The sequence below is a fragment of the Oncorhynchus nerka genome, linkage group LG18, assembly GCF_034236695.1.
Source record: "Oncorhynchus nerka isolate Pitt River linkage group LG18, Oner_Uvic_2.0, whole genome shotgun sequence".
In the NCBI taxonomy this organism is placed as follows: domain Eukaryota; kingdom Metazoa; phylum Chordata; class Actinopteri; order Salmoniformes; family Salmonidae; genus Oncorhynchus; species Oncorhynchus nerka.
This window is the reverse complement of record NC_088413.1, coordinates 69,261,627-69,287,613: the sequence shown is the minus strand read 5'-3', so window position 1 is coordinate 69,287,613 and position 25,987 is coordinate 69,261,627. Positions and strand designations below refer to the sequence as shown.

The 25,987-nt window shown below is 47.1% G+C and overlaps 1 protein-coding gene across 3 annotated transcripts in view; it reads left to right on the top strand.

The window, feature by feature from the left end:
• Positions 1-25,987, top strand: part of LOC115146512 (arf-GAP with SH3 domain, ANK repeat and PH domain-containing protein 2-like) — a 101,566-nt gene that overhangs the window by 63,883 nt on the left and 11,696 nt on the right. For all 3 annotated transcript variants that reach the window (XM_065004306.1, XM_065004307.1, XM_065004304.1), the window contains exons 5-17: positions 3,688-3,737; positions 9,177-9,306; positions 9,544-9,629; positions 9,719-9,794; positions 9,944-10,030; positions 11,735-11,838; positions 12,500-12,569; positions 19,033-19,120; positions 21,755-21,803; positions 21,953-22,119; positions 22,602-22,735; positions 23,627-23,721; positions 25,369-25,558. In XM_065004306.1, coding sequence (XP_064860378.1) covers positions 3,688-3,737; positions 9,177-9,306; positions 9,544-9,629; positions 9,719-9,794; positions 9,944-10,030; positions 11,735-11,838; positions 12,500-12,569; positions 19,033-19,120; positions 21,755-21,803; positions 21,953-22,119; positions 22,602-22,735; positions 23,627-23,721; positions 25,369-25,558 — 1,326 coding nt within the window. The remainder of the gene's footprint in view (positions 1-3,687; positions 3,738-9,176; positions 9,307-9,543; positions 9,630-9,718; positions 9,795-9,943; positions 10,031-11,734; positions 11,839-12,499; positions 12,570-19,032; positions 19,121-21,754; positions 21,804-21,952; positions 22,120-22,601; positions 22,736-23,626; positions 23,722-25,368; positions 25,559-25,987) is intronic.

The following is a 25,987-nucleotide window of genomic DNA, read 5'->3' as shown; positions in this document are numbered from 1 at the left end:
ATGATATTTCAGATATGTTACAGTTGTGGGTGGAGTTGTGTGTACAAATCCTGGTATATAGATCTGATTCATCGATCAAATTGTATTTGTCACGTGCGCCAAATACAACAGGTGTTGTTGACCTTACAGTGAAACTCTTACTGGCTGGTCCCACGCTCCTCACGGCGACCGTCTTGCTCCAGACACCAAAACATCCACTCTACCTCATCACTCCCCTCAACTAACTCACAATACTCCTCGCTCAGTCTATCCCAATATTCCTCTTCGCTCTCAGATTCGCCCCTCGGCTTCGCCGACCAACCCGTGTGCCACCCCCAAAATATTTTTGGGGGGGCTGCCTCTCGGGCTTCCATCGTGGTCGTGAACTTCGGAGTCGCCATTGATCCTCCTGCATCTGCTTCCATGGAGGGCTTTCGTCTCCTGCCATTATCTCCTCCCAAGTCCAGAATGTCTTCTCCTCCTGGCCACGCTGCTTGGTCTGTTTGTGGTGGGATCTACTGTAACGCTCGTCGAAAGGGGTAAACCAAGGCGCAGCGTGATTTGGGTTCATCATCATTTATTAGAATGTGAACCAGCAACAAAAACAATAAAGAGAAACAAACAAACAAACATGATCTCTGCACCAGGCAGGATGCTCTTGCCAAGATTCTTGGGGTCCAACATGTGCACTGCGGCGTGTATTTGCTTCAGGCAGAAGTCTTCACGCTTTTTGATGTATTTCAGAACTGCAGTATCCTCTGCTTGGAGCAACAGTGACGTGGGCAGGGCAGTACGAATTTCTTCTCTTACATCTGCAAGCAGAGTCTAAACATCAGACAGGATGGCATTGTCTCCCTCAATCCATGCAATGGCTACTGCTGTAGGTTTAGGAGTTTCAGGCTGCTTACCACTCGCTCTCTCAAAATACATCATCCAGGAGGATCCTCTTGATGAGGCTGTCTATATCGGCAGACTGTGATGTGGCCATTTTTGGAGAGACTTCTTCCCCTCCAGAAGACTGTCAAACGTGACAACACCACCCCAACGAGTGCTGCTGGGCAGCTTCAATGTGGTGCTCTTATACTTCTCACTTTGCTTGGTGTGTCACGCCCGTTGAATGAAGAGGACCAAGGTGCAGCGTGGTGAGCGTACATATAACTTTTTTATATGACTCCGACAAAAACAATAAACAATCCAAAAAACCTTGAAGCTAAAGGCTATAGTGCCAACAAACAAAGACAACTTCCCACACAGAAAGGAGGGAAAAGGGCTACCTAAGTATGGTTCCCAATCAGAGACAATGATAGACAGCTGTCCCTGATTGAGAACCATACCCGGCCAAAACATAGAAACACAAAATCATAGAAAAAAAGCTGAATGCCCACCCCAAATCACACCCTGACCAAACCAAATAGAGACATTAAAAGGCTCTCTAGGGTCAGGGCGTGACATGGTGAGGTATATTGCTGCTATAACTTGATGACCCTACACATACCTAACCATTTCCTTGGCTCTCTTGTAGAGTGAATCCATTGTTTTCAGTGCCATGATGTCCTTGAGGAGCAATGCATGAACAGCACAGCCAATGGGTGTGATATGAGAGTAGGACTCCTCCACTTTAGACCAAGCAGCCTTCTTGTTTGCACAATTGTCTCTCACCAGTGCAAATACCTTCTGTGGTCTAAGGTCATTGATGACTACCTTCAGCTCATCTGCGATGTAGAGACCGGTGTGTCTGTTGTCCCTTGTGTCTGTGCTCTTGTAGAATATTGGTTGAGGGGTGGAACTTATGTAGTACATTTTTCCTTGCCCACGAACATTCGACCACCCATCAGAGATGATTGCAATACAGTCTGTTTTCTCTATGATTGGCTTGACCTTCACTTGAACTCTGTTGAACTCTGCTTCCAGCAAATGAGTAGATAAAGCATGTCTGGTTGGAGGGGTGTATGCTGGGCGAAGAACATTCATAAATCTCTTCCAATACACATTGCCTGTGAGCAGCAGAGGTATACCAGTTGCATACACAGCTCGAGCAAGAAATTCATCAGCATTTCACTGACTAAATACCTCCATTGAGTCAAAAAACTTCTGATTCCAGGAGGACCATGAGCTGTTGCTATCGATAAGGTATCTGATTCATCATTTTTACCTCAAATAGAAATAAAGGGACTTTTGTCAGAGGTTTCTTGTTGTGAACGCTGAGGGAACTTTATACACTTGACCAGATGATTCTGCGTCTTTGTTGCATTCTTCACATATGATTTGGCACAGCATTTGCAAATGTACACAGCTTTTCCTTCTACATTAGCTGCAGTGAAATGTCTCCACGCATCAGATAGTGCCCGTGGCATTTTCCTGTAAGGATTAGAAAAAAAAAGAGTAAAAAAAAAACAAATACAATTCCTCCTTTTGCAAGATAAATGTTTTAAAATGAAACATGTATAGAAATGTATGCATTAAACATTCCTCATGAAAGCAGGCTCCAGCAAGCTAAAACACACATGGTAGCAAAAACTAACTAGCAGAAATTGTTAACAAGTTAGAAATTATTTAAACACACTTTGCTGTAGGCTATTATTTACTAGTTAACCAAAAATCATGTATGTCATATAAAATATATTCACCCCACCCAGTATTGTAATCAAAACTTACCAGAAAGCATGTAGTCCTTGACTCAGACAGTGTAGCAGTGTGGGCTCAATAGCATCTCATTAGTGTGCAAGATATTGAGAATCAGCTGCACATGCGATGGAAGAATGCACTGTGCATGCAGAGGGTTGCAATTCCATTGAATTGGGGATAGTTTAACCAAAATATGCCACAAGACCTAGAATTGCCTTATGTGTGTCCCACAAAAAAAGGTTCACTGTGTCACACCCTGACCTTAGAGAGCCTGTTTATTTCTCTATTTGGTTGGGTCAGGGTGTGATTTGGGTGGGCATTCTAGTTTTCTATTTCTTTGTTGGCCAGGTATGGTTCCCAATCAGAGGCAGCTGTCTATCGTTGTCTCTGATTGGGAAGCATACTTAGGCAGCCTGTTTTCCACCTGAGTTTGTGGTATCCTGTTTGTTTGTTTTTTGCACAGTTGCTGTAGAGACCTGTAGAACTGTATGTTCAGTGATCTTTTGTTGGTTTTGGGTGTTCATCTAAAATAAAGTAAGACGTACACTTTCCACGCTGCGCTATGTTCTCATTCCGAAGACAGACGTAACACACTGTTTATAAGCTAACTTTATTGATGAATTTAAGCAAAACTTCCCAGGGAAAGTTTCTGGAAATTTACTGGAAAGTGTCAGACTCTTTGCAACCCTATTTCTGTATTGACACTTTGCCTGTTTGATGGTTCGTCGGAGGGCATAGCCGGATTTCTTATAATCTTCCGGGTTAGAGTCCCGCTCCTTGAAAGCGGCAGCTCTACCCTTTAGCTCAGTGTGGATGTTGCCTGTAATCCATGGCTTCTGGTTGGGGTATGTACGTACATTCACTGGGGACGACGTCATCGATGCACTTGTTGATGCAGCCAGTGACTGATGTGGTGTACTCCTCACTGACATTGGAAGAATCCTGGAACATATTCTAGTCTGTGCTAGCAAAACAGTCCTGTAGTTTAGCATCTGCTTCATCTGATCATCATTAGACTACATTCTGTTTCTGAATTTAAGTTCAGATGTTGACACCTGTTTTTTTCTGCTTTTTTCTTTACAGGACCTGAAAAAACCCTTTGATAAGGCCTGGAAAGACTACGAAACGAAAGTGTAAGGATTTTAATATTTTACTAGCAGCAATATGAAATTAGGTTCTGGCCCATTCACATTATTAGCGTAGAGTAGAAAGACAATCCGATGGTCATTCCATAGTCTTTTGGTCCATTAGTTTGTACTATGGCCATACTGTAGCAATCTGTTCAAGCATTTTGATAACCTTTTATCATAATAGCTATCATAATAGTTTGCGTTTGACCGTATACAGTAATTGTCATCGGTGTAGTCCAATTTGATCATCAAATGCATAGGCAATATGTTGAATGAGATGCAATGTGATATTTGTGTTGTTCCTTGTCTGTGCTTGTAATAATCACCATTTCCCAACCAACCTCACCTTGTGGTCGTCAATTAATGAATACACCCTCAATAACAAATCATCCCTTCTGTACACCCCTCTATCCACACTGACGTCATTGTGATTTTGCATGCCAGCGGTATATGACATTTTATAGCACTCTGATATATTTTCCAAGCTGCAAAGGACATTCTGTACTGAAAGGGTAATACATGTTCTTCTCCAACACCAGTCTGATGACGAGACAGTACTGACTTTGTACCAAGTTCAAAGTTCAACCGGATGCCATGTCTTTGACCTCGTTTTATATTCCTCCATTGATGCCCCCTCCACTCTCTGCTAGTCTGCTGTCAATGGAGGGCAGTACTATGCTTGATCGAGAACATCGTTGTCCCATCTGCTCTGATGTTCTTTGAGGTTTGCCGATCACAATCCGATCGGTTCTCACATCTCCATAATCTCTCTAATCTCTTCGTCGGCGATTTATAACGCCTTTCATATTTCACAGACACAAGCGATGAGACTCTTTGCCTCAAACTCTGCTCTGGTCCCAACTGCCTTAACCCTTTACCCCCATGGGAATTGTGCTATAAGGATGGGGTACATTTAAATGTCTCTTACAGAAGGCTAATCAAAAACATGTGCATAACCATGGTAGCAATTGAAAGGGAACAGTTTCAAGATTATGGGAAAATTATTAGACCAAAGGTGAGGACACAACCGCTAATTACATTGTTGATAACAAAATCAGAAAATACTCTGGATACGTTCAGTAACATGATAAGACTACTCCTGGAAAATATGGGGTAGGTGCAACATAAGACAAACAATTACAAGGGTTTGAGTGCGAGGGACTACCTGATGTCTCCAAGTTGCCACACAACTCTCCAAGTGTGCAAAGTTCCTAAGTAATTTCAAGGTGTTTTTTTTTAGCTCTCCTAGCTGTGCCTTTTATGAATTAGAGAAAGCATCATGTTCTATTTCCAACATGACTAGCTAAATTATAAAATACGATATTAGTGTTAGGCTTTCACAATGCAATTCAGGGAAACGGATAATAATTTTGGTGCGCATAGAAAGGAGTCCTGCTGCTTGTCACGCGAGGTGTTCAGAATGTCTGTCAGTCAAAACCTATGCAGCGCTGGGACGCGCAGAGCCAGAGTTGTAACTTCATATAGAGCATGTTACTGTACAGCCACTGGTTTCCAATTTAGTTGTTTATCAGTGCCCAAATCTGTCATTTTCAACCTGTATACGGGTACAGGTGTATATGGTTAAACTGGTTTGTGAGCACCCTGCTGTTGTCCCTACAGTTTGCGTTCCAGTTGATCTACTATCTCTGTGTCAATGGTCTTTCATGGCTCTTGTGGCGACTGCGCTACATGTGGCTGTTTTTAGCTGTTTCTCTATTAATGTGTTAGCTTTGTAGAGGTTTTATTAATGAAAGAAGTCTCATCTTGAAGTGTTTCCGTATGACAGTTTTAGACCAAAAAAGGAAGCCACACAAAATGACTGAATACAACCCAGATGACTTTGTCTGAGGCAGATAAATGTTTGTGGAGCAGCAGCAGGAACTGTGACCTCTTTAAGTGCCTTTATTAATCAAATTGGTGTGGCATCACGAGTCACAATGCTGAAGGAGTAACTGCGTGATTAAGGTATTTTGGAACAGCAGTAGATGTTAGATTAACACTCAAGGTACTAAACGATATAACCGCCATCAATAAAAAACAGTACTGTGCAGCCATCTTCATCGACCTGGCCAAGGCTTTCAACTCTGTCAATCACCGTATTCTTATCGGCAGACTCAATAGCCTTGGTTTCTCAAATGACTGCCTCGCCTGGTTCACCAACTACTTTGCAGACAGAGTTCAGTGTGTCAAATCGGAGGGCCTGTTGTCCGGACCTCTGGCAGTCTCCATGGGTGTACCACAGGGTTCAATTCTCAGGCCGACTCTTTTCTCTGTATATATCAATGATATCGCTCTTGCCGCGGGTGATTCCCTGATCCACTTCTACACAGACGACACCATTCTGTATACATCTGGCCCTTCTTTGGGCACTCTGTTAACTAACCTCCAAACAAGCTTCAATGCCATACAACACTCCTTCCGTGGCCTCTAACTGCTCTTATGCGCTAGTAAAACCAAATGCATGCTTTTCAACCATTCACTGCCCGCACCCGTCCACCCTACTAGCATCACTACCCTGGACGGTTCTGACCTAAAGTATTAGGACAACTACAAATACCTAGGTGTCTGGCTAGACTGTAAACTCTCCTTCCAGACTCCTATTAAACATCTCCAATCCAAAATCAAATCTAGAATCGGCTTTCTATTTCGCAACAAAGCCTCCTTCACTCACGTCTCCATACTTACCCTAGTAAAACTGACTATCCTACCGATCCTCGACTTCGGCGATGTCATCTACAAAATAGTTTCCAATACTTGACTCAGCAAACTGGATGCAGTCTATTACAGTACCATCTGTTTTGTTACCAAAGCCCTTATACCACCCACCACTGCGGCCTGTATGCTCTAGTCGGCTGGCCCTCGCTACATATTCGTCGCCAGACCCTCTGGCTCCAGGTCATCTATAAGTCTATGCTAGGTAAAGCTCCGTTTTATCTCACCTCACTGGTCACGATAACAACACCCACCCGTAGCACACGCTCCAGCAGGTATATCTCACTGGTCATCCCCAAAGCCAACACATTCTTTGGCCGCCTTTCCTTCCAGTTCTCTGCTGCCAGTGACTGGAACAAATTGCAAAAATCGCTGAAGCTGGAGACTTATATTTCCCTCACTAACTTTAAACATCAGCTTTCTGAGCAGCTAACCGATCGCTGCAGCTGTACATAACCCATCTGTAAATAGCCCACCCAATCTACCTACCTCATCCCCATATTGATTTTATTTACTTTGCTGCTCTTTTGCACATCAGTATCTCTACTTGCACATCATCATCTGCTCATTTATCACTCCAGTGTTAATCTGCTAAATTGTAATTACTTCGCTACTATGGCCTATTTATTGCCTACCTCCTCACGCCATTTGCACACACTGTATATAGGGCTTTCTTTTTTTCTATTGTGTTATTGACTGTACACTTGTTTATTCCATGTGTAACTCTGTGTTGTTGTTTGTGTCGCACTGCTTTGCTTTATCTTGCAGCTGTAAATAAGAACTTGTTCTCAACTAGCTTACCTGGTTAAATAAAGGTGAAATAAAATTTAAAAAAATAACATTTAGGGACTATGCCAATATCGCAATATTCGTTAGTTTCGCGGCAATGTAACTTCTTTAGGAAAACAGCCGTAATGGTGGAAACAAACATAATTATGTTGTCATCCAGAGTCACATTTATTTATTTTTAAAGCTATAGCACACAATATTTTACGTACAACGTTTAAATCCAGCGAGAACTAGGAATGTGAAAAAACATCTAGCTGGAGCTCGTCTGAGCGGTTGGATGGATATGCCCTCACCCGCTATATACCTAATGCTGATTGGTTTGGTTCTTGCCTCTAGTGCTGTCTGGTTAGAATGTGATTTGAGACCCATTACTGCAACTTGTTCACTACCACACACACACACCGGACACAGCTGCATTCATTTGAAGATGTTTATATACTTCTGGTTTGTCAATGGACACAGCACTTCTTCTCCCAATGGCATGTAAGGACACTCTACTCAATCTGTAGGAAGCCACCCTATACAGAACCAAGTTGTCGATTATATCGACTGATATCATCAGAAAACAAGCGACGTGAATCAGAAAATGGGGCGCCACTAGTTGGTCAGAAGGTTCAAATCAACGTTTCATATCGGGGTGTAGATGTACTGTAGATCGAATTGCACTCAATACATTTTAGCAGACTATCCCAGGGGTAAAAACACTTTTAAAAATCCATTACGTACCTTTGACGAAGGGAAAGGACATCAGAAGATCTTCTAGTTTCAGTTACAGCACAATACAAATGATCATTACCGCCTACTTGGACATTACGATATGAAACGTTAATTTTAACCTTCTGACCGACTAGTGGGTCAGGCGGCGCCCCCCCCCCCCTGTCTGATTCATGTCGTTTGATTTCTGATGATTGTCGATTATATCGACTGATTGGTTCTGTATAGGGTGAGGAAGCGGGGTCCTGGAGTGCATCCAAGCACCCTGATTGGTTAGCATCAGCGGGTGATTGACGGGCCTGAAGGCTAATCAGACTGAAATAGACAGACTTTTTTACACAGCAGCTTTTTAAAGTACCAAAGAGTTTGATCTGCTTAATATTAGTTTTTTGCCATGGGAAGAATATTGTGATACCTGTATCATCACAGCCCTAATCAAATCTAATAGAACAGGTGTAGACCTTAACGGGAAATACTTACTTACAAGCCCTTAACCAACAATGCAGTTTTAATAAAATAGTGATAAAATATTTACTAAATAAACTTAAGTAACACAATAAAATAGCAATTATGAAGCTATATACATGGGGTACCGGTATGAAATGTGTGGGTACAGGTTAGTCGAGGTAATTTGTACATTACGGCTGTATTAACATTGTGGTTATGCAGCCTTACAGGAGCAGACCACAGCGCTGGCTCATGCATTCACACACCACTTTGCCATCAGCTTGATGCCCCCCTCTCTGTCTGTCTGTTTTGATATGATCTGTTTTTCATTTTGTTTCTTGGTTCTGATTCGTTTGGAATGGCCTTGTTGTGTCTGTATCTTGATGCTTCCAAATGATCCAACCTGTTGACTGACTGCAGGCAGAGGTGCCAAAAACGGATGAGTCATTAACGTTGGTTTAGTGATGGACCACGGTGATGAGGGCCTAACACCCATAACAAAATGCATGAGTGCGAGGCCGTCTGCTCTCAAACCTGAAGGAAAACCAGCGTCACTTGAGTCTCACTAAGCTTCTTTATGGGAGGAGCTACATGCTGCATTATTGGGGAATAGGCTAAACTAGTTAGTAAATGGAAAAGAATGCTCTGTTGCATGGAATGGTCCCCCCGAGCTCCTCCGAGCTCTGTATATTTCCTGTTTGGTGTACTGTCCGCTTGTGTTAGTTTCCGTGGTTGGGAATGCCACACTTTGACCCCGAATGATGTAACTTCCTGTCTTAGCACTAAGATCGAGAAGGAGAAGAAGGAGCATGCGCGGCAGCACGGCATGATCCGCACTGAGATCAGCGGGGCAGAGATAGCAGAGGAGATGGAGAAGGAGAGGAGGTTCTTCCAGCTGCAGATGTGTGAGGTGGGTAAGGAAAGTGGTGGAGCTCAGGCCTGGGTTGTCAGATTGGTGGAGCTCAGGCCTGGGTTGTCAGATTGGTGGAGCTCAGGCCTGGGTTGTCAGATTGGTGGAGCTCAGGCCTGGGTTGTCAGATTGGTGGAGCTCAGGCCTGGGTTGCCAGATTGGTGGAGCTCAGGCCTGGGTTGCCAGTCCAGAGATGTAGTGGAGGGTTTGCTGACATTGTGAAATTCTGTCTCGCAGTATCTTCTTAAAGTGAATGAGATCAAGATCAAGAAAGGGGTGGACCTACTCCAGAATCTCATCAAATATTTCCATGCACAGTGCAAGTAAGTCCTGAAGTCATTGAAAGTTTGCATTTGACCAAATGCTCACCTCATGGGGAAAACGGCTGATGTAGATTTATCTCTCTCTTTAGTTTCTTTCAGGATGGGCTGAAAGCAGTAGACAACCTCAAACCCTCCATAGAGAAGCTAGCCACAGACTTACACACGGTGAGTTCCTCAAGACTCCTGTTGACATCTTTATGGGTATGTAAGAACTTGCCTTTCCTGTTGAATTCCTCAAAAGTATTCTGTGTGACTTTGTATGACACCTGTGACATTTGTATGAGCTGTCTATGACCTTGCTGTGACCTCTCCAGATAAAGCAGGCCCAGGACGAGGAGAGGAAGCAACTCACTCAGCTACGGGACGTCCTCAAGTCAGCGCTGCAGGTGGAGCAGAAGGAGGTAACACCCATAGACTTAGACAGCTCTAGGGCCTATAGCCTGGTTTAGCATGGGCAACGCCACTGAGGACTTTCACCATTTTGAAGTAGTCAACTGTGTGTGACTTCCATGGGTTAAGGAAGGATCACATAATTCCATCCAGGTCATCAAAAGAGATCAGCCAATCAATTATACTCCAATTATGTTCCCTCAAAGCTGCGAGCGCACAGTAGCCCAAGGCTGCCGCGCAGAAATCAGCCCACAAAGAAATGCACGAGATTATACTCAACTTTCGAGAGCAGTGGTCACCAACCGGTTGATCGCGATCGACTGGTCAGTCTCCGAGGCATTCATAGCGATGATAAAGCATTGTGTTTCTATTGATTTTTTTATTCGCCCCGGGCTGTTGGCGGTAGGTGCATCCGATTCAGCTGCCCTGCTCGCCGGGTAGGCAAACTGTGGCCATTTTGAGGGAACATTGCTCCTGAGAAAACCTTCCATAGCTACAGGTGGCTATAAATACAAACCTTGGCTTTATACCTGTTCAGACAACAGACTCCTGGTGGCAGTATGCACCATATCTGTTTGTTTACTGACTCATAGAAGTAGTAGAAGAAGAATTGGACTACTTCAAAATGGAGAAAGCCGCTGCCCATGCCGCTGTCACAGATACAAAGGAACCCCCTCTATCAACCTTTAATGGTTACACCCACCAATGACACACATACAGTACACACACACACACACAGCAACACTCTACTGGCCTAGTCTTTTCACTGTCACAAGCCCAAGTTAGACATCCACTAATATAGCTGTCGGTATCTCATCTAGGGATGCATTTAGGAGTTCAAAACAATGATGTACCAAAGCCCCCTTCACTCCCTGTCAACTTTAGCAAGCTCATTGAAAGGAACCCATTAATGGTATATGGTGCACTCTTACGATGTGCTTAATACTGTCTTTTACCGGATGCTTTTATCCAAAGTGACTTTTAGTTACCACATGTACTTGTGTACTTCCTGGCTTTAAATATTATGTGGATAATTAGGCTACTGTCTGTTTTATCAGTCTGTTCTGTTCTTTACTTCACTGCTTCCGCCTCTTTGTGAACCAAGTCTAGGAGAGTAAGTTTATCTTCTGTACCTCCTTTCTGTGCTTGTCTATCTGGTTGTCGTGTTTTGTCAAGCATTTTCAATAGAGAGAGTTGGTGTGGGGGAGGGCTGAAAAGCAAAGGTTCTCTCTGTACTTATGAAATAGTTGTTTTCCTGTTAAATTGTTGACGACTGTAACACTACATTCAGAACCCTGAAGACGTTCTTTTAGAATATCTTCCAAAGGTCTTTGCCTTGGCCCCTCCCCCTCTCAGCTCTGTGACAGGTGATGTAGTGCATGACCCCAGGGCTCTGCTTGTCTTATGTACATAGTGTAGCAGTATCTCAATAGTCTAAAGATGCTCCCCTTCCTTGTCTCCTCTCTTCACCTGCACTAAAAGCAGTGGATGGGTGAAAGCACATGCCGCAGGCAGCATCCCGAGCCGTCATATTCTCCTATCCTGTCATTTTCAGATTAGAGCTGACAAAGAAAAGGAACCAGGAGAGGAAGCCACTGTAGACAATTGAGATGCACCCCACCCAAACTCACTGGCTGAGGTGTCTTGTGCCCACTGTACATAGATCCTTATGTGTGTGCGTGTGCGTGCGTGTGTGTGTGCCGGTATTGTTGAAGGAGTCCCAGGTGAGACAGAGCGCCACCTACAGTTTGCACCAGCCTCAGGGCAACAAGGAGCACGGTACCGAGCGCTGTGGGAGCCTCTACAAGAAGAGTGACGGGTCAGTTTCTCCTTTTCTTCTGTTAAACGTGTAGCATCTTAAAACATTAAAAGAACCAAATGTAAGGTCATACCGAACAAACAAACACACACAAAGGTCTCTCAGGTAATTTGTGGAGAACGTGTATAAAGATGGTAGAATTCAGATATGACGTCATTGTTTTAATACTATCCACGGAGTTTTTAAACTATGGCGTGCAATATGGTTCAGTGTGCCAATAAATCCGTTTTTCAAATTGCCCGTCGTCTTGAAGCAAAACTGTTGATCATGTATACTCTGCTCATGACCATACACGAAAATAGTAACAGAGAGCAATGTACAATACGGCAAACTTAACAAAACAAGGAATTTGTGATAAGTTTATGGGGGACACCATCTTTATGGACCTATCTTATTGCTGATACAGCATGTAAGGAAATCCATATTCCATGTTATTTTTATGGTTGAGCTTCTCCCCGGAGACATGAATACACTGCCCAGACTGTACCCCATTACTTATGCATGTACATATTAATGAGCACTGGTGTGGTTGACGTTAATAATTCATTAGCCATGTCTGTTCAGTTACAGTGTGGATTCATGTCGAGTTTAGTGTGTCACACTGGCACTGGGGTGTTATGTCGGTGTGTCACAATATGTCGTGTGCCCCCCACCTCCCTAGGTTAAGGAAAGTGTGGCAGAAGAGAAAGTGTTCAGTAAAGAACGGATACCTTACCATATCACATGGGACGGTGAGTAATGTGCCGACGAGCATGGACACGCACACTGACACATACGCACACACAGAGGGCAAGACAACCTAGTCCTAGCCAGTTAGCATTCATTTAAAGTAGGCTAACGGCACTAGCCTGTTCTCTTAATGGAGATGAAGCACTCCATCTCAGTCATTCAGTCGAACCAGACTGTTCACTGGTTGTCAAACATCTCAGGCATCAGACATGCCCAAAATGGAGCATGTTGGGTTCATTTAGCTAAAATTGTGGTAGCTTTAGTATTAGAATCACTCGAACACCTCAAAGAATGTTATACACTACATGACCAAAAGTATGTGGACACCTGTCGAACATCTCATTCCAAAATCATGGGCATTTTAATTTGACCTTTATTTAACCAGGCAAGTCAGTTAAGAACAAATTCTTATTTTCAATGACGGCCTAGGAACAGTGGGTTAACTGCCTGTTCAGGGGCAGAACGACAGATTAGTACTTTGTCAGCTCGGGGGTTTGAACTTGCAACCTTCCGGTTCCTAGTCCAACTCTCTAACCACTAGGCTACCCTGCCCATTAATATGGAGTTGGTCCCCCCTTTGCTGCTATAACAGCCTCCACTCCTCACTTTCCACTAGATGTTAGAACATTGCTGCAGGGACTTGCTTCCATTCAGCCACAAGTGCATTAGTCAGGTTAGGCGATAGGGCCTTGCTCGTAGTCAGCGTTCCAATTCATCCCAAAGGTGTCCAATGGGGTTTAGGTCAGGGCTCTGTGCAGGCCAGTCAAGTTCTTCCATACTGATCTCAACAAACCATTTCTGTATGGACCTCGCTTTGTGCACGAGGCATTGTCAAGCTGAAACAGGAAGGGGCTTGTAGAATGTGATTGTATGCTGTAGCGTTAAGATTTCCCTTCACTGGATCTACAGGGGCCTAGCCCGAACCCCAGACCATTATTCCTCCTCCACCAAACTTTACCGTTGGCACTATGCATTGGGGCAGGTAGCGTTCTCCTGGCATCCGCCAATCCCAGATTCCTCTGTTGGATTGCCAGATGGTGAAGCGTGATTCATCACTCCAGAAAACGTCCACAGGCGGCAAGCTTTACACCACTCCAGCCAACACATTGCGCATGGTGATCTTAGGCTTGTGTGCGGTTGCTCGGCCATGGAAACCAATTTCATGAAGCTCCCGATGAACAGTTTTTGTGCTGACGTTGCTTCCAGAGGCAGTTTAGAACTCCGTAGTGACATCTGAGGACAGACTATTTTTACGCGCTTCAGCACTCGGCGGTCCCGTTCTGTGAGTTTGTGTGGCCTACCACTTCGCAGCTGAGCCGTTGTTGCTCCTAGATGTTTCCACTTCACAATAACAGCACTTACAGTTGACCAGGGCAGAAATTTGACACACTAACTTGTTGGAAAGGTGGCATCCTATGACAGTGCCATGTTGAAAGTCGCTGAGCTTTTCAGTAAGGCCATTCTACTGCCAATGTTTGTCTGTGGAGATTGCATGGCTGTGTGCTCGATTTTACATACCTGTCATCAACGGGTGTGGCAGAAATAGCCAAATCCACTAATTTGAAGAGGTGTCCACATACTTTTGTATGTTTAGGGTATATTTAGGGTATATGTCCTGGATGCATCCCAAATCGCACCCTATTCCCTAGATAGTGCCCTACTATTGACCAGGGCTCTGGTGCCGTTTGGGACACAGGCCTTGTGTCAGGCTAGCCCACTGAGTGACTTTACAAGCACCAGGGACTCACCGGTCTATTGATTTCCTCTACTCTGCTTTCGCTAAAGCAGGCTCTACTTCACTCCATTACCCTAGATTTACTCTCTCTCTCGCTGTCTCTCTCACTTCATCGCTGTCTTAAGTCATCTTCCTCACTCCTCTCTCTCTCGCTCCCTCTTTCAAAAGGCACACATACACAAACACGCCAGGTTGAGGGAGGGGAAGGAATCAGGGTTGGTTTTGAAGCACCCTGAGCACAAACCGTGGCCTGGTTTCATCCACCACTGCAGAGCACCACAGTCAGCAGACAGGCCCATGCTAACAGTGTAACGGTTTTCATGTAGTGAAGGAGAGTCGGACCAAAATGCAGCGTGTATATTACGATCCATGTTTTAATAAACAAACGTAACACGAATCTAAATACAATTACTACAAAAAACAATAAACGTAAAGAAAACCGAAACAGCCTATACTGGTGTAACCTAACCTAGACAGGAACAAGGACACTAAGGACAATCACCCACAATACAACCAAAGAATATGGCTGCCTAAATATGGTTCCCAATCAGAGACAACGATAAACACCTGCCTCTGATTGAGAACCACTTCAGACAGCCATAGACTATTCTAGAACACCCCACTAGCTACAATCCCCCATTATACACACCACATACAAAAACCCATGCCACACCCTGGCCTGACCAAATAAATAAAGATAAACACAAAATACTTCGACCAGGGCGTGACAGAACCCCCCCCCCTAAGGTGCGGACTCCCGAACGCACCTCAAAACAAATAGGGAGGGTCCGGGTGGGCGTCTGTCCATGGTGGCGGTTCCGGCGCGGGACGTGGACCCCACTCAATTAATGTCTTAGTCCCCTCTCCTCGCGTCCCTGGATAGTCCACCCTCGCCGCCGACCATGGCCTAGTAGTCCTCACCCAGAACCCCACTGGACTGAGGAGCAGATCGGGACTGAAGGACAGCTCGGGACTGAGGCAGCTCGGGAGTGAGAGAAAGCTCGGGAGTGAGAGGAAGCTCGGGAGTGAGAGGAAGCTCGGGAGTGAGAGGAAGCTCGGGAAGAGGAAGCTCGGGAGTGAGAGGAAGCTCAGGAGTGAGAGGAAGTTCAGGCAGGTAGATAGATCTACCAGATCCTGGCTGGCTGGTGGTCTCAGCAGATCCTGGCTGACTGACAGATCCTGGCTGACTGGTGCTACTGGCAGATCCTGGCCGACTGGCACTTCTGGCGGATCCTGGCTGACTGGCACCTCTGGAAGATCCTGGCTGACTAGAAGATCCTGGCTGACTGGCAGATCTGGAAGAGTCTGGTTGACTGGCAGATCTGGAAGAGTCTGGCTGACTGGCAGATCTGGAAGAGTCTGGCTGACTGGCAGATCTGGAAGAGTCTGGCTGACTGGCAGATCTGGAAGAGTCTGGCTGACTGGCAGATCTGGAAGAGTCTGGCTGACTGGAAGAGTCTGGCTGACTGGCAGATCTGGAAGAGTCTGGCTGACTGGCAGATCTGGAAGAGTCTGGCTGACTGGCAGATCTGGAAGAGTCTGGCTGACTGGCAGATCTGGAAGAGTCTGGCTGACTGGCAGATCTGGAAGAGTCTGGCTGACTGGCAGATCTGGAAGATCCTGACTGACTGGCAGATCCTGGCCGACTGGCGGATCCTGGCTGACTGGCAGCTACTGGCAGATCCTGGCCGACTGGCACTTCTGGCGGATCCTGGCCGACTGGCACTTCTGGCGGATCCTGGCTGACTGGCACTTCTGGCGGATCCTGGCAGACTGGTGGATCCTGGCCGACTGGCACTTCTGGCGGATCCTGGCCGACTGGCACTTCTGGCGGATCCTGGCTGACTGGCACCTCTGGAAGATCCTGGCTGACTGGCAGATCCTGGCTGACTGGCAGATCTGGAAGAGTCTGGTTGACTGGCAGATCTGGAAGAGTCTGGCTGACTGGCAGATCTGGAAGAGTCTGGCTGACTGGCAGATCTGGAAGAGTCTGGCTGACTGGCAGATCTGGAAGAGTCTGGCTGACTGGCAGATCTGGAAGAGTCTGGCTGACTGGCAGATCTGGAAGATCCTGACTGACTGGCAGATCCTGGCCGACTGGCGGATCCTGGCTGACTGGCAGCTACTGGCAGATCCTGGCCGACTGGCACTTCTGGCGGATCCTGGCCGACTGGCACTTCTGGCGGATCCTGGCAGACTGGTGGATCCTGGCCGACTGGCACTTCTGGCGGATCCTGGCCGACTGGCACTTCTGGCGGATCCTGGCAGACTGGTGGATCCTGGCTGACTGGTGGATCTAACTTATCCTGACAGACTGGCGACGCTGGGCAGACTGGCGACGCTGGGCAGACTGGCGGCGCTGGGCAGACTGGCGGCGCTGGGCAGACTGGGAGCACTGGCGGCACTGGGCAGACTGGAGACTCCGGCAGCGCAGGAGAAGAGAAAGGCTCCGACAGCGCTAAACAGGCGGGAGACTCCGGCAGCGCAGGAGAGGAGACAGGCTCTGGCTGCGCTAAACAGGCGGGAGACTCCGGCAGCGCTGTAGAGGAGGAAGGCTCTGGCTGCGCTAAACAGGCGGGAGACTCCGGCAGCGCAGGAGAGGAGACAGGCTCTGGCTGCGCTGAACAGGCGGGAGGCTCCGGCAGCGCTGTAGAGGAGGAAGGCTCTGGCTGCGCTAAACAGGCGGGAGACTCCGGCAGCGCAGGAGAGGAGACAGGCCTTGGCTGCGCTGAACAGGCGAGGCGCACTGAAGGCCTAGTGCGTGGTGCTGGAACTGGTGGTACTGGATCGAGGACACGCACAGGAAGCCTGGTGCGGGGAGCTGCTACCGGAGGACTGGGGTGTGGAGGTGGCACAGGATGGGCTAGACCGTGAAGGCGTACTGGAGATCTTGAGAGCAGTGTTGGCACAGGACGTGCAAGGCTAGGGATGTGCACAGGAGGCCTGGTGCGTGAGGCTGGCACCAACTTCACCAGCCGACTAACACGCACCTCAGGACGAGTATGGAGCGCTAACCCAGGTGCCATCAAATCCCCGACACGTTCCGTCGGTCGAATTCCATGCAAAAAGCACCAACACAGCAACTCCCTCATTTCTCTCTCCTCCAATTTCCCCATTAACTCCTTCACAGTCTCTGTTTCGCTCACCTCCAACACCGGCTCTGGTTTTGGTCTCCTCCTTGGCTCGTCACGATAAACAGGGAGAGTTGGCTCTAGTCTGACTCCTGACTCTGCCACACTCTCCCTTAGCCCCCCCCCCCCCCCAAGAAATTTTTGGTGCTGATTCTCAGGCTTCCGTCCGCTTCGCCGTGCTGCCTCCTCATATCTGCGCCTCTCAGCTTTCGCCGCCTCCAGTTCTTCCTTGGGGCGGCGATATTCTCCAGCCTGAGCCCAGGGTCCTTCTCCGTTTAGGATTTCCTCCCATGTCCAGAAATCCTTATAGCGCTTCTCCTCTTTGGGCTGCTCCTGCCTGTTGACACGCTGCTTGGTCCGTTGGTGTTGGGTGATTCTGTAACGGTTTTCATGTAGTGAAGGAGAGTCGGACCAAAATGCAGCGTGTATATTACGATCCATGTTTTAATAAACAAACGTAACACGAATCTAAATACAATTACTACAAAAAACAATAAACGTAAAGAAAACCGAAACAGCCTATACTGGTGTAACCTAACCTAGACAGGAACAAGGACACTAAGGACAATCACCCACAATACAACCAAAGAATATGGCTGCCTAAATATGGTTCCCAATCAGAGACAACGATAAACACCTGCCTCTGATTGAGAACCACTTCAGACAGCCATAGACTATTCTAGAACACCCCACTAGCTACAATCCCCCATTATACACACCACATACAAAAACCCATGCCACACCCTGGCCTGACCAAATAAATAAAGATAAACACAAAATACTTCGACCAGGGCGTGACAAACAGACCTTAACACAGGGGGAAATATTCCTTATGAAAACATCATAAGAGAGCCTCAATGTTATGTTCTAATAACTAAGGGGGAAGAGTAATGTAGTGTTATGTTGTAATGACTGGGGGGGAGGTAGTGTTATGTTGTAATGACTGAGGGGAGGTAGTGTTATGTTGTAATGACTGAGGGGGAGGTAGTGTTATGTTGTAATGACTGACTGAGGGGAGGTAGTGTTATGTTGTAATGACTGAGGGGGAGGTAGTGTTATGTTGTAATGACTGAGGGGGAGGTAGTGTTATGTTGTAATGACTGAGGGGGAGGTAGTGTTATGTTGTAATGACTGAGGGGGAGGTAGTGTTATTTTATGTTGTAATAACTAAGGGGGAAGGGCAATGGGGTGTTATGTTGTAATAACTAAGGGGGAAGAGTAATGTAGTGTTATGTTGTAATGACTGAGGGGGAGGTAGTGTTATGTTGTAATAACTGAGGGGGAATGGGGATGTCGCAGTGCTGTGCTGTGCTGATTCACAGGTAGACCTGTATGTGATTGCGATGCATTTTTAGGGGTCATAATATGTTTACTTTCATAGTATATGATTTATAATGTGAGTCCATGTAGGCTAAATGGATTAATTGGGTAAATTGACACTGGGTGAAGCTTTGTAACATTGCTAGTCCTAACAGGTATTTTTGGTGTGGCAGGGTGTAGTTTCCTTCATGCTTTCTGTTTGCTGATTCTGATGTTCTTCTTTCCTGTCCTCCTCCTCCTCTCTCTCGCTCTCTCTCCTCCCCCCTCCTTCCCCTTCAGACAAACCGACCGCCGGCAAAACTCAACCTCCTCACCTGCCAGGTGAAACACAACCCAGAGGAGAAGAAGAGCTTTGACCTCATTTCACGTAGGTTTACTCTGCCTTTTACCCCCTCTATTCCCTCTGTGTGTTATAGGAATACCACTACAAATGGACCCTGCTGGGTTCTCACAGGGCCTGCCCTGCACACTGCAGTACCACACCTTGTGTTCTCACAGGGCCTACCCCGCACACTGCGGTACCATACCTTGTGTTCTCACAGGGCCTACCCTGCACACTGCGGTACCACACCTTGTGTTCTCACAGGGCCTGCCCTGCACACTGCGGTACCACACCTTGTGTTCTCACAGGGCCTACCCTGCACACTGCGGTACCACACCTTGTGTTCTCACAGGGCCTGCCCTGCACACTGCGGTACCACACCTTGTGTTCTCACAGGGCCTGCCCTGCACACTGCGGTACCACACCTTGTGTTCTCACAGGGCCTACCCCGCACACTGCGGTACCATACCTTGTGTTCTCACAGGGCCTACCCTGCACACTGCGGTACCACACCTTGTGTTCTCACAGGGCCTGCCCTGCACACTGCGGTACCACACCTTGTGTTCTCACAGGGCCTACCCTGCACACTGCGGTACCACACCTTGTGTTCTCACAGGGCCTGCCCTGCACACTGCGGTACCACACCTTGTGTTCTCACAGGGCCTGCCCTGCACACTGCGGTACCACACCTTGTGTTCTCACAGGGCCTGCCCTGCACACTGCGGTACCACACCTTGTGTTCTCACAGGGCCTGCCCTGCACACTGCGGTACCACACCTTGTGTTCTCACAGGGCCTGCCCTGCACACTGCGGTACCACACCTTGTGTTCTCACAGGGCCTGCCCTGCACACTGCGGTACCACACCTTGTGTTCTCACAGGGCCTGCCCTGCACACTGCGGTACCACACCTTGTGTTCTCACAGGGCCTGCCCTGCACACTGCGGTACCTCACCTTGTGTTCTCACAGGGCCTGCCCTGCACACTGCGGTACCACACCTTGTGTTCTCACAGGGCCTGCCCTGCACATTGCGGTACCGAACCTTGTGTTCTCAGAGGGCCTGCACACTGCTGTACCTCAACTTGCATTCTCAGAGGGCCTGGCCTGCGCCTCATCGGCCGTGATTTGGAGTCCCATAGGGCGGCGCACAATTGGCCCAGCGTCGTTCAGGTTTGGCCAGTGTAGGCCGTCATTGTAAATAAGAATTTGTTCTTAACTGACTTGCCTAGTTAAATAAAGGTTCAAATAAAATATATATATATATTCAATTTGTAAATCTGATAAAGGAAATGCTGGCTTATAGACATGGCAGAACAAGACCGGATGCTTTTTTGGGAAGAATGACAGTGCTCGTTATTGAGTAGAGAGAAATCTACTGCAGAAAACAAGTGCAGGGAGGAAACTCACAGAAAAAGGCAAAGTGGTTGTCAATAGGGCTCTATATGAAAGGAAATCGCAGCTATTCTGTGGAATGTGGGCAGGAAAGGAGTTGTGAATAGTTGAATCGCTGTATAAGTTCTATTCAGGGAAGAATCAATACTTTGTGCCTCAACATTACCCTCTTTCATCCACGTTCCTTTGTTCCGTATTCTCACGTAATCTCATGTAACCAAGGGAGATGGAGCTAAAATGAGTATTTATTCTTCCCCCATTCGCCCTCTTCTTCCTCCATTCACCATCTTCTTCCTCCATTCACCCTCTTCATCCTCCATTCACCCTCTTCATCCTCCATTCACCCTCTTCTTCCTCCATTCACCCTCTTCTTCCTCCATTCACCCTCTTCTTCCTCCATTCACCATCTTCATCCTCCATTCACCCTCTTCTTCCCCCATTCACCCTCTTCTTCCTCCATTCACCATCTTCATCCTCCATTCACCCTCTTCTTCCTCCATTCACCCTCTTCATCCTCCATTCACCCTATTCTTCCTCCATTCACCCTCTTCATCCTCCATTCACCCTCTTCTTCCTCCATTCACCCTCTTCTTTCTTCAGTCAGGTTTTGGGGATTTGCTTTGAGTTTAGCTGAGTGGTGACTTCATCCTTTCATAAACACTGGGCCAAGATGAGTGTTGTCGTCAGGCTGTCACCCTGCTGTCAACGGGAGGCACAACACAACGGGAAGCACAACACTAGGACTATGAAAGGGCTCACTCTGGTGTGGTGGAAACAGAGAGATGCTGCTCTCCTTTCTGTGTGCGGTGTTGGCCTTCTGTAGGGGTGGGGTGTGGGGGAGAAGTCAGGAGAGAGCAGTCAGGTTGGAGAAGAATTGAAGAGTCCACAATATGACTTTCACAAGTTTTATGCTTTCTGTGTGCAGTGCAGTACGATGGGATGTTTGGTAAACTAACCTCTGTCTTGAGTAGATTCCACATGACTTCAAATCCCAACCTCTGTGTCCTTCTATATTGTCCTATTGGTTGCTGTGTTAGTTCTAGGTATTTTACTGTACTGTATATAGTGGACAGCTGTGAAAGAGTTTCCTGTTTCTTATTTGGGCCTGGTACACACAGGCTTGTCAGCCGGGTGCTGGGATGGGCTCTGAAGGGAATTGCTCTCCGTTCTTACATTTTCTTATCTTTGATTAATTTCTTATTCCACTATGTCTCTGACCCAGCCACTCTCTCTCTCTCTCTCTCTCTCTCTCTCTCTCTCTCTCTCTCTCTCTCTCTCTCTCTCTCAGATGACAGAACGTATCACTTTCAGACCGAGGACGACTCAGAATGTCAGATGTAAGTCTGTGTTCCTTCCTTTTTGTGAAGTGTGTGTGTGTCCTGTTATCCCTGATCCATCTTTCCACACACAGGTTTCTCTGTCTTTACACACACTCTATCACATACTCACACACTCCCCCCTCCACCTGTGTGCTGTGCGTTTTCAGATGGATCTCTGTGCTGCAGAACAGTAAGGAGGAAGCGCTGAATAATGCTTTTAAGGGAGACCAGCACGTTGGGGAGAACAACATCGTCCAGGAGCTGACCAAGGCCATCCTGGGAGAGGTCAAGAGGATGACCGGCAACGATGTCTGCTGTGACTGCAGAGCGCCCAGTGAGTGACAGGGAGAAACACACATTAATACATGCTCGCACGTTGGATATACACACACCACTCAAGTAATTTTAGTGCACAAAACCACCTGTGTTTAATTCATTATAACTGTTGTACATTTATAAAGGCTGTAATAAGGAGCCACGAGCTATTATAAATAGTTATAGCAAGTGTTATTTCATGTGCTAGAGGTCACTTTAATTAAATCATTAATTATAAAGGTTATTCACAGACACTGTTACCAAAGTATTCAGGTCAAGTTTATTGAACAACTCTATGCAGTCACTTTACACTGACATTGTAGGGAACGAGGAATGCCCATGAGCCAGTTATTTAGGTTCGACTGCAGCCAGTCGCTAACCTGAATCAGAAATAGCTCTCCCTTCAAAACACATGCAGGTAGTCCCTACCAAGGACGCTGTGACCTACTTACATGGTTTCTCTCTCTATCTCTCTCTTTTTCTTTCTTTCTTTTCCCCCAGACCCCACGTGGCTCTCCACTAACCTGGGCATCCTGACGTGTATAGAGTGTTCTGGGATCCACAGGGAGTTGGGAGTCCACTACTCCAGGATCCAGTCCCTCACGCTGGATGTCCTCAGCACCTCTGAACTCTTGGTGAGAAGAATTCTATCATGATAGCATCACCATTTCCACTAGGTGTTGTAGTGGTTTTCTCTGCCTTGTCTGATGGTAACTCATGCTATTCCACCACTCATGTCTAGGAGCATCCATCTGGCTGATGCACTGCAGCCATTTTCCAGCCAGAACTCTCTCCACAAAGCAGCTATTTGTCCACTTTCACATTATGGCATTGAAGTGCTGTGACAGTGAGAAGTTGGAAAGTTCAAATCATTTACACACAGGTGTCTCATAAAGTGGTACCAAAACATACAAAGCTTACTTAGCAAAACCTCCTATTGGAAAACAATAGCTCCCCCATCACACATTAGCTGATGTAAAAGTTATTTCACAGTGCAGCTGATTTACTGCTGGTAGGTGAGCACCAAAGATATCAACACCCCTGGCCTGATTCTACTGAACTCTCCTTCCTCTGCTGCGCTCCATTGGGATAGATAGACATTACAGGATAACAGAGGCTTGAAGCTGCTTCCACCTTGCATGTTTCACATTTTATCTGGCTTTCTAATAACAATTTGGTGCAATTTATTGCCCATGAATCATTTGGGGCTGAAATGTTTTTGTCGCTAATTTAAGATGATTTCCCTTGGTAAGACGCCAGTGTTTCACATTATTTAGCCACAAGGAGATGGGTGGAAATGCATGCTGTTTTTCCTCTCTCTCTCTCTCTTCTCTCTTCTCTCTCTCTCTCTCTCTCTCTCTCTCTCTCTCTCTCTCTCTCTCTCTCTCTCTCTCTCTCTCTCTCTCTCTCTCTCTCTCTCTCTCTCTGTGTGTGTGTGTAGAACCCTCTTTTAAGAGGTTCATTTGTATTTTTATGACCTCTGTTCTTTGGTAAGCGCTAAACTGTGTGTGTGTTTTACCCCGCAGCTGGCCAAGAACGTGGGGAATGCAGGCTTTAATGACATCATGGAGGCGTGTCTTTCTGCAGAAGATGTGGTCAAACCCAACCCTGCCAGTGACATGTAAGTTCTCTATCTCTGTTTTACTCCATCCCTCTAGTTCTCATAGATTTTTTCTGTCTCTTTCCTCACGTGTATACACTCTATCCTCTCCTTCTCTCATCAGTCTTTTTCAGTTTCTATCCCCCTGTCTTCCTCCATCTCTCTCTTTCTCTGTTTTGCCTTCCCACCACCTCTCCATCTCTCTCTCTCTTTCGCTCTCTCTCTCTCTCTCCCCTTCCCACCACCTCTCCATCTCTCTCTCTCTTTCGCTCTCAGTGCCGCTCTCTCTCTCTCTCTCTCTCTCTCTCTCTCCTTCCCACCACCTCTCTCTCTCTCTCTCCTCTCCCTTCCCACCACCTCTCCTCTCTCTCTCTCTCTCCCCTTCCCACCACCTCTCCTCTCTCTCTCTCTCTCTCCCCTTCCCACCACCTCCATCTCCATCTCTCTCCCCTTCTCTCCATCTCTCTCTCTCTCCCCTTCCCACCACCTCTCCATCTCTCTCTCTCTCTCTCCTCTCCCCCACCTCTCCATCTCTCTCTCTCTCCCTTCCCACCACCTCTCCATCTCTCTCTCCCCTTCCCACCACCTCTCCATCTCTCTCTCTCTCTCTCTCTCTCTCTCCCCTTCCCACCACCTCTCCATCTCTCTCTCTCTCTCTCCCCTTCCCACCACCTCTCCATCTCTCTCTCTCTCTCTCTCTCTCTCTCTCTCTCCCCTTCCCACCACCTCTCCATCTCTCTCTCTCTCCCCTTCCCACCACCCTCTCCATCTCTCTCTCTCTCTCTCTCTCAGTGCCCTTCCCACCACCTCTCCTCTCTCTCCCCTTCCCACCACCTCTCCTCTCTCTCTCTCCCCTTCCCACCACCTCTCCATCTCTCTCTCTCTCCCTTCCCACCACCTCTCCCTCTCTCTCTCTCTCTCCCCTTCCCACCACCCTCTCCATCTCTCTCTCTCTCCCCTTCCCACCACCTCTCTCTCTCTCTCTCTCTCCCCTTCCCACCACCTCTCCATCTCTCTCTCTCTCCCCTTCCCACCACCTCTCCATCTCTCTCTCTCTCTCTCCCCTTCCCACCACCTCTCTCCCCTTCCTCTCCATCTCTCTCTCTCTCTCTCTTTCGCTCTCAGTGCCGCTCTCTCTCTCTCTCTCTCTCTCTCCCCCTTCCCACCACCTCTCCATCTCTCTCTCTCTCTCTCTCTCTCTCTCTCTCTCTCCCCTTCCCACCACCTCTCCATCTCTCTCTCTCTCTCTCTCTCTCTCTCTCTTTCACTCTCAGTGCCGCTCTCTCTCTCTCTCTCGGTCTCCCCTTCCCACCACCTCTCCATCTCTCTCTCTCTAATCCCTCTTCTGGCTGGTGAGAGGTGTTTGAGCCCCCAGCCCACTTCTTAGGATGCCGTTACAATTGCCCTCCCAGTGAAAGTGACTATAGGAGCAGATGGGCCTGTGACCTATTGGAAACATGTCACCACAAAGACACTCATAACCATTTATTATGAATGGAGCAATCAGGACTGGATCCCTAACTGAAAACATTTTCATTCAATAAGTCTTAGGAAAAAATGTATTCTGTTGTACAACACAAGTCAAATTGAGCACACACATAAGAAATGTAATTTATCCCCTCTTTAGATGTATTGAGTTCTAACTCATACTTTCTCTCTCTGGTACAGGCAAGCCCGTAAAGACTTCATCACAGCCAAGTACACAGAGAAGCGTTTTGCCAGAAGGAAGTGTCCAGACGGGGTGTCCAAGCTGCACACGCTCTGTGACGCAGTCAAGTCCCGGGACATCTTCTCTCTGATCCAGGTGTATGCTGAGGGAGTGGACCTGATGGAGCCCATCCCCCTGGCCAACGGACACGTGAGTCTACATGCCCTTCCTAACACACCAATACCTGTCACACTAGCATGCTGGCGCGGATCTTTTCTTTTCGGACATTGTCCTTTCCAGGCCATCACAGTACGGCTCAGCTCAGCAGTGTGACTCAATCCCAACTGTAACCAACACATTTTTGCTTGGATAGTGAGGGGTGGTTTTGTTTATTAACATTTGTCCAGCTGTAGTGGAATTAAAATGGCTGTATTTTAGTTAATACTCTTCTGTGGGCTGTGAAAAAACAACTTCTCCTGGCAGTGTAAATGCTTTGTATAATACATTAATCATCACTCACTACAAAAATCTGGCTCATATTCAGGGCTACTACTGCTACTACTGCCAATAGCAAAGCAGACTATCAAAAGCAGACTGTGGTGTCAGCTCCTCCATTTTGGCTCTGGTGCCTGTTGTGTC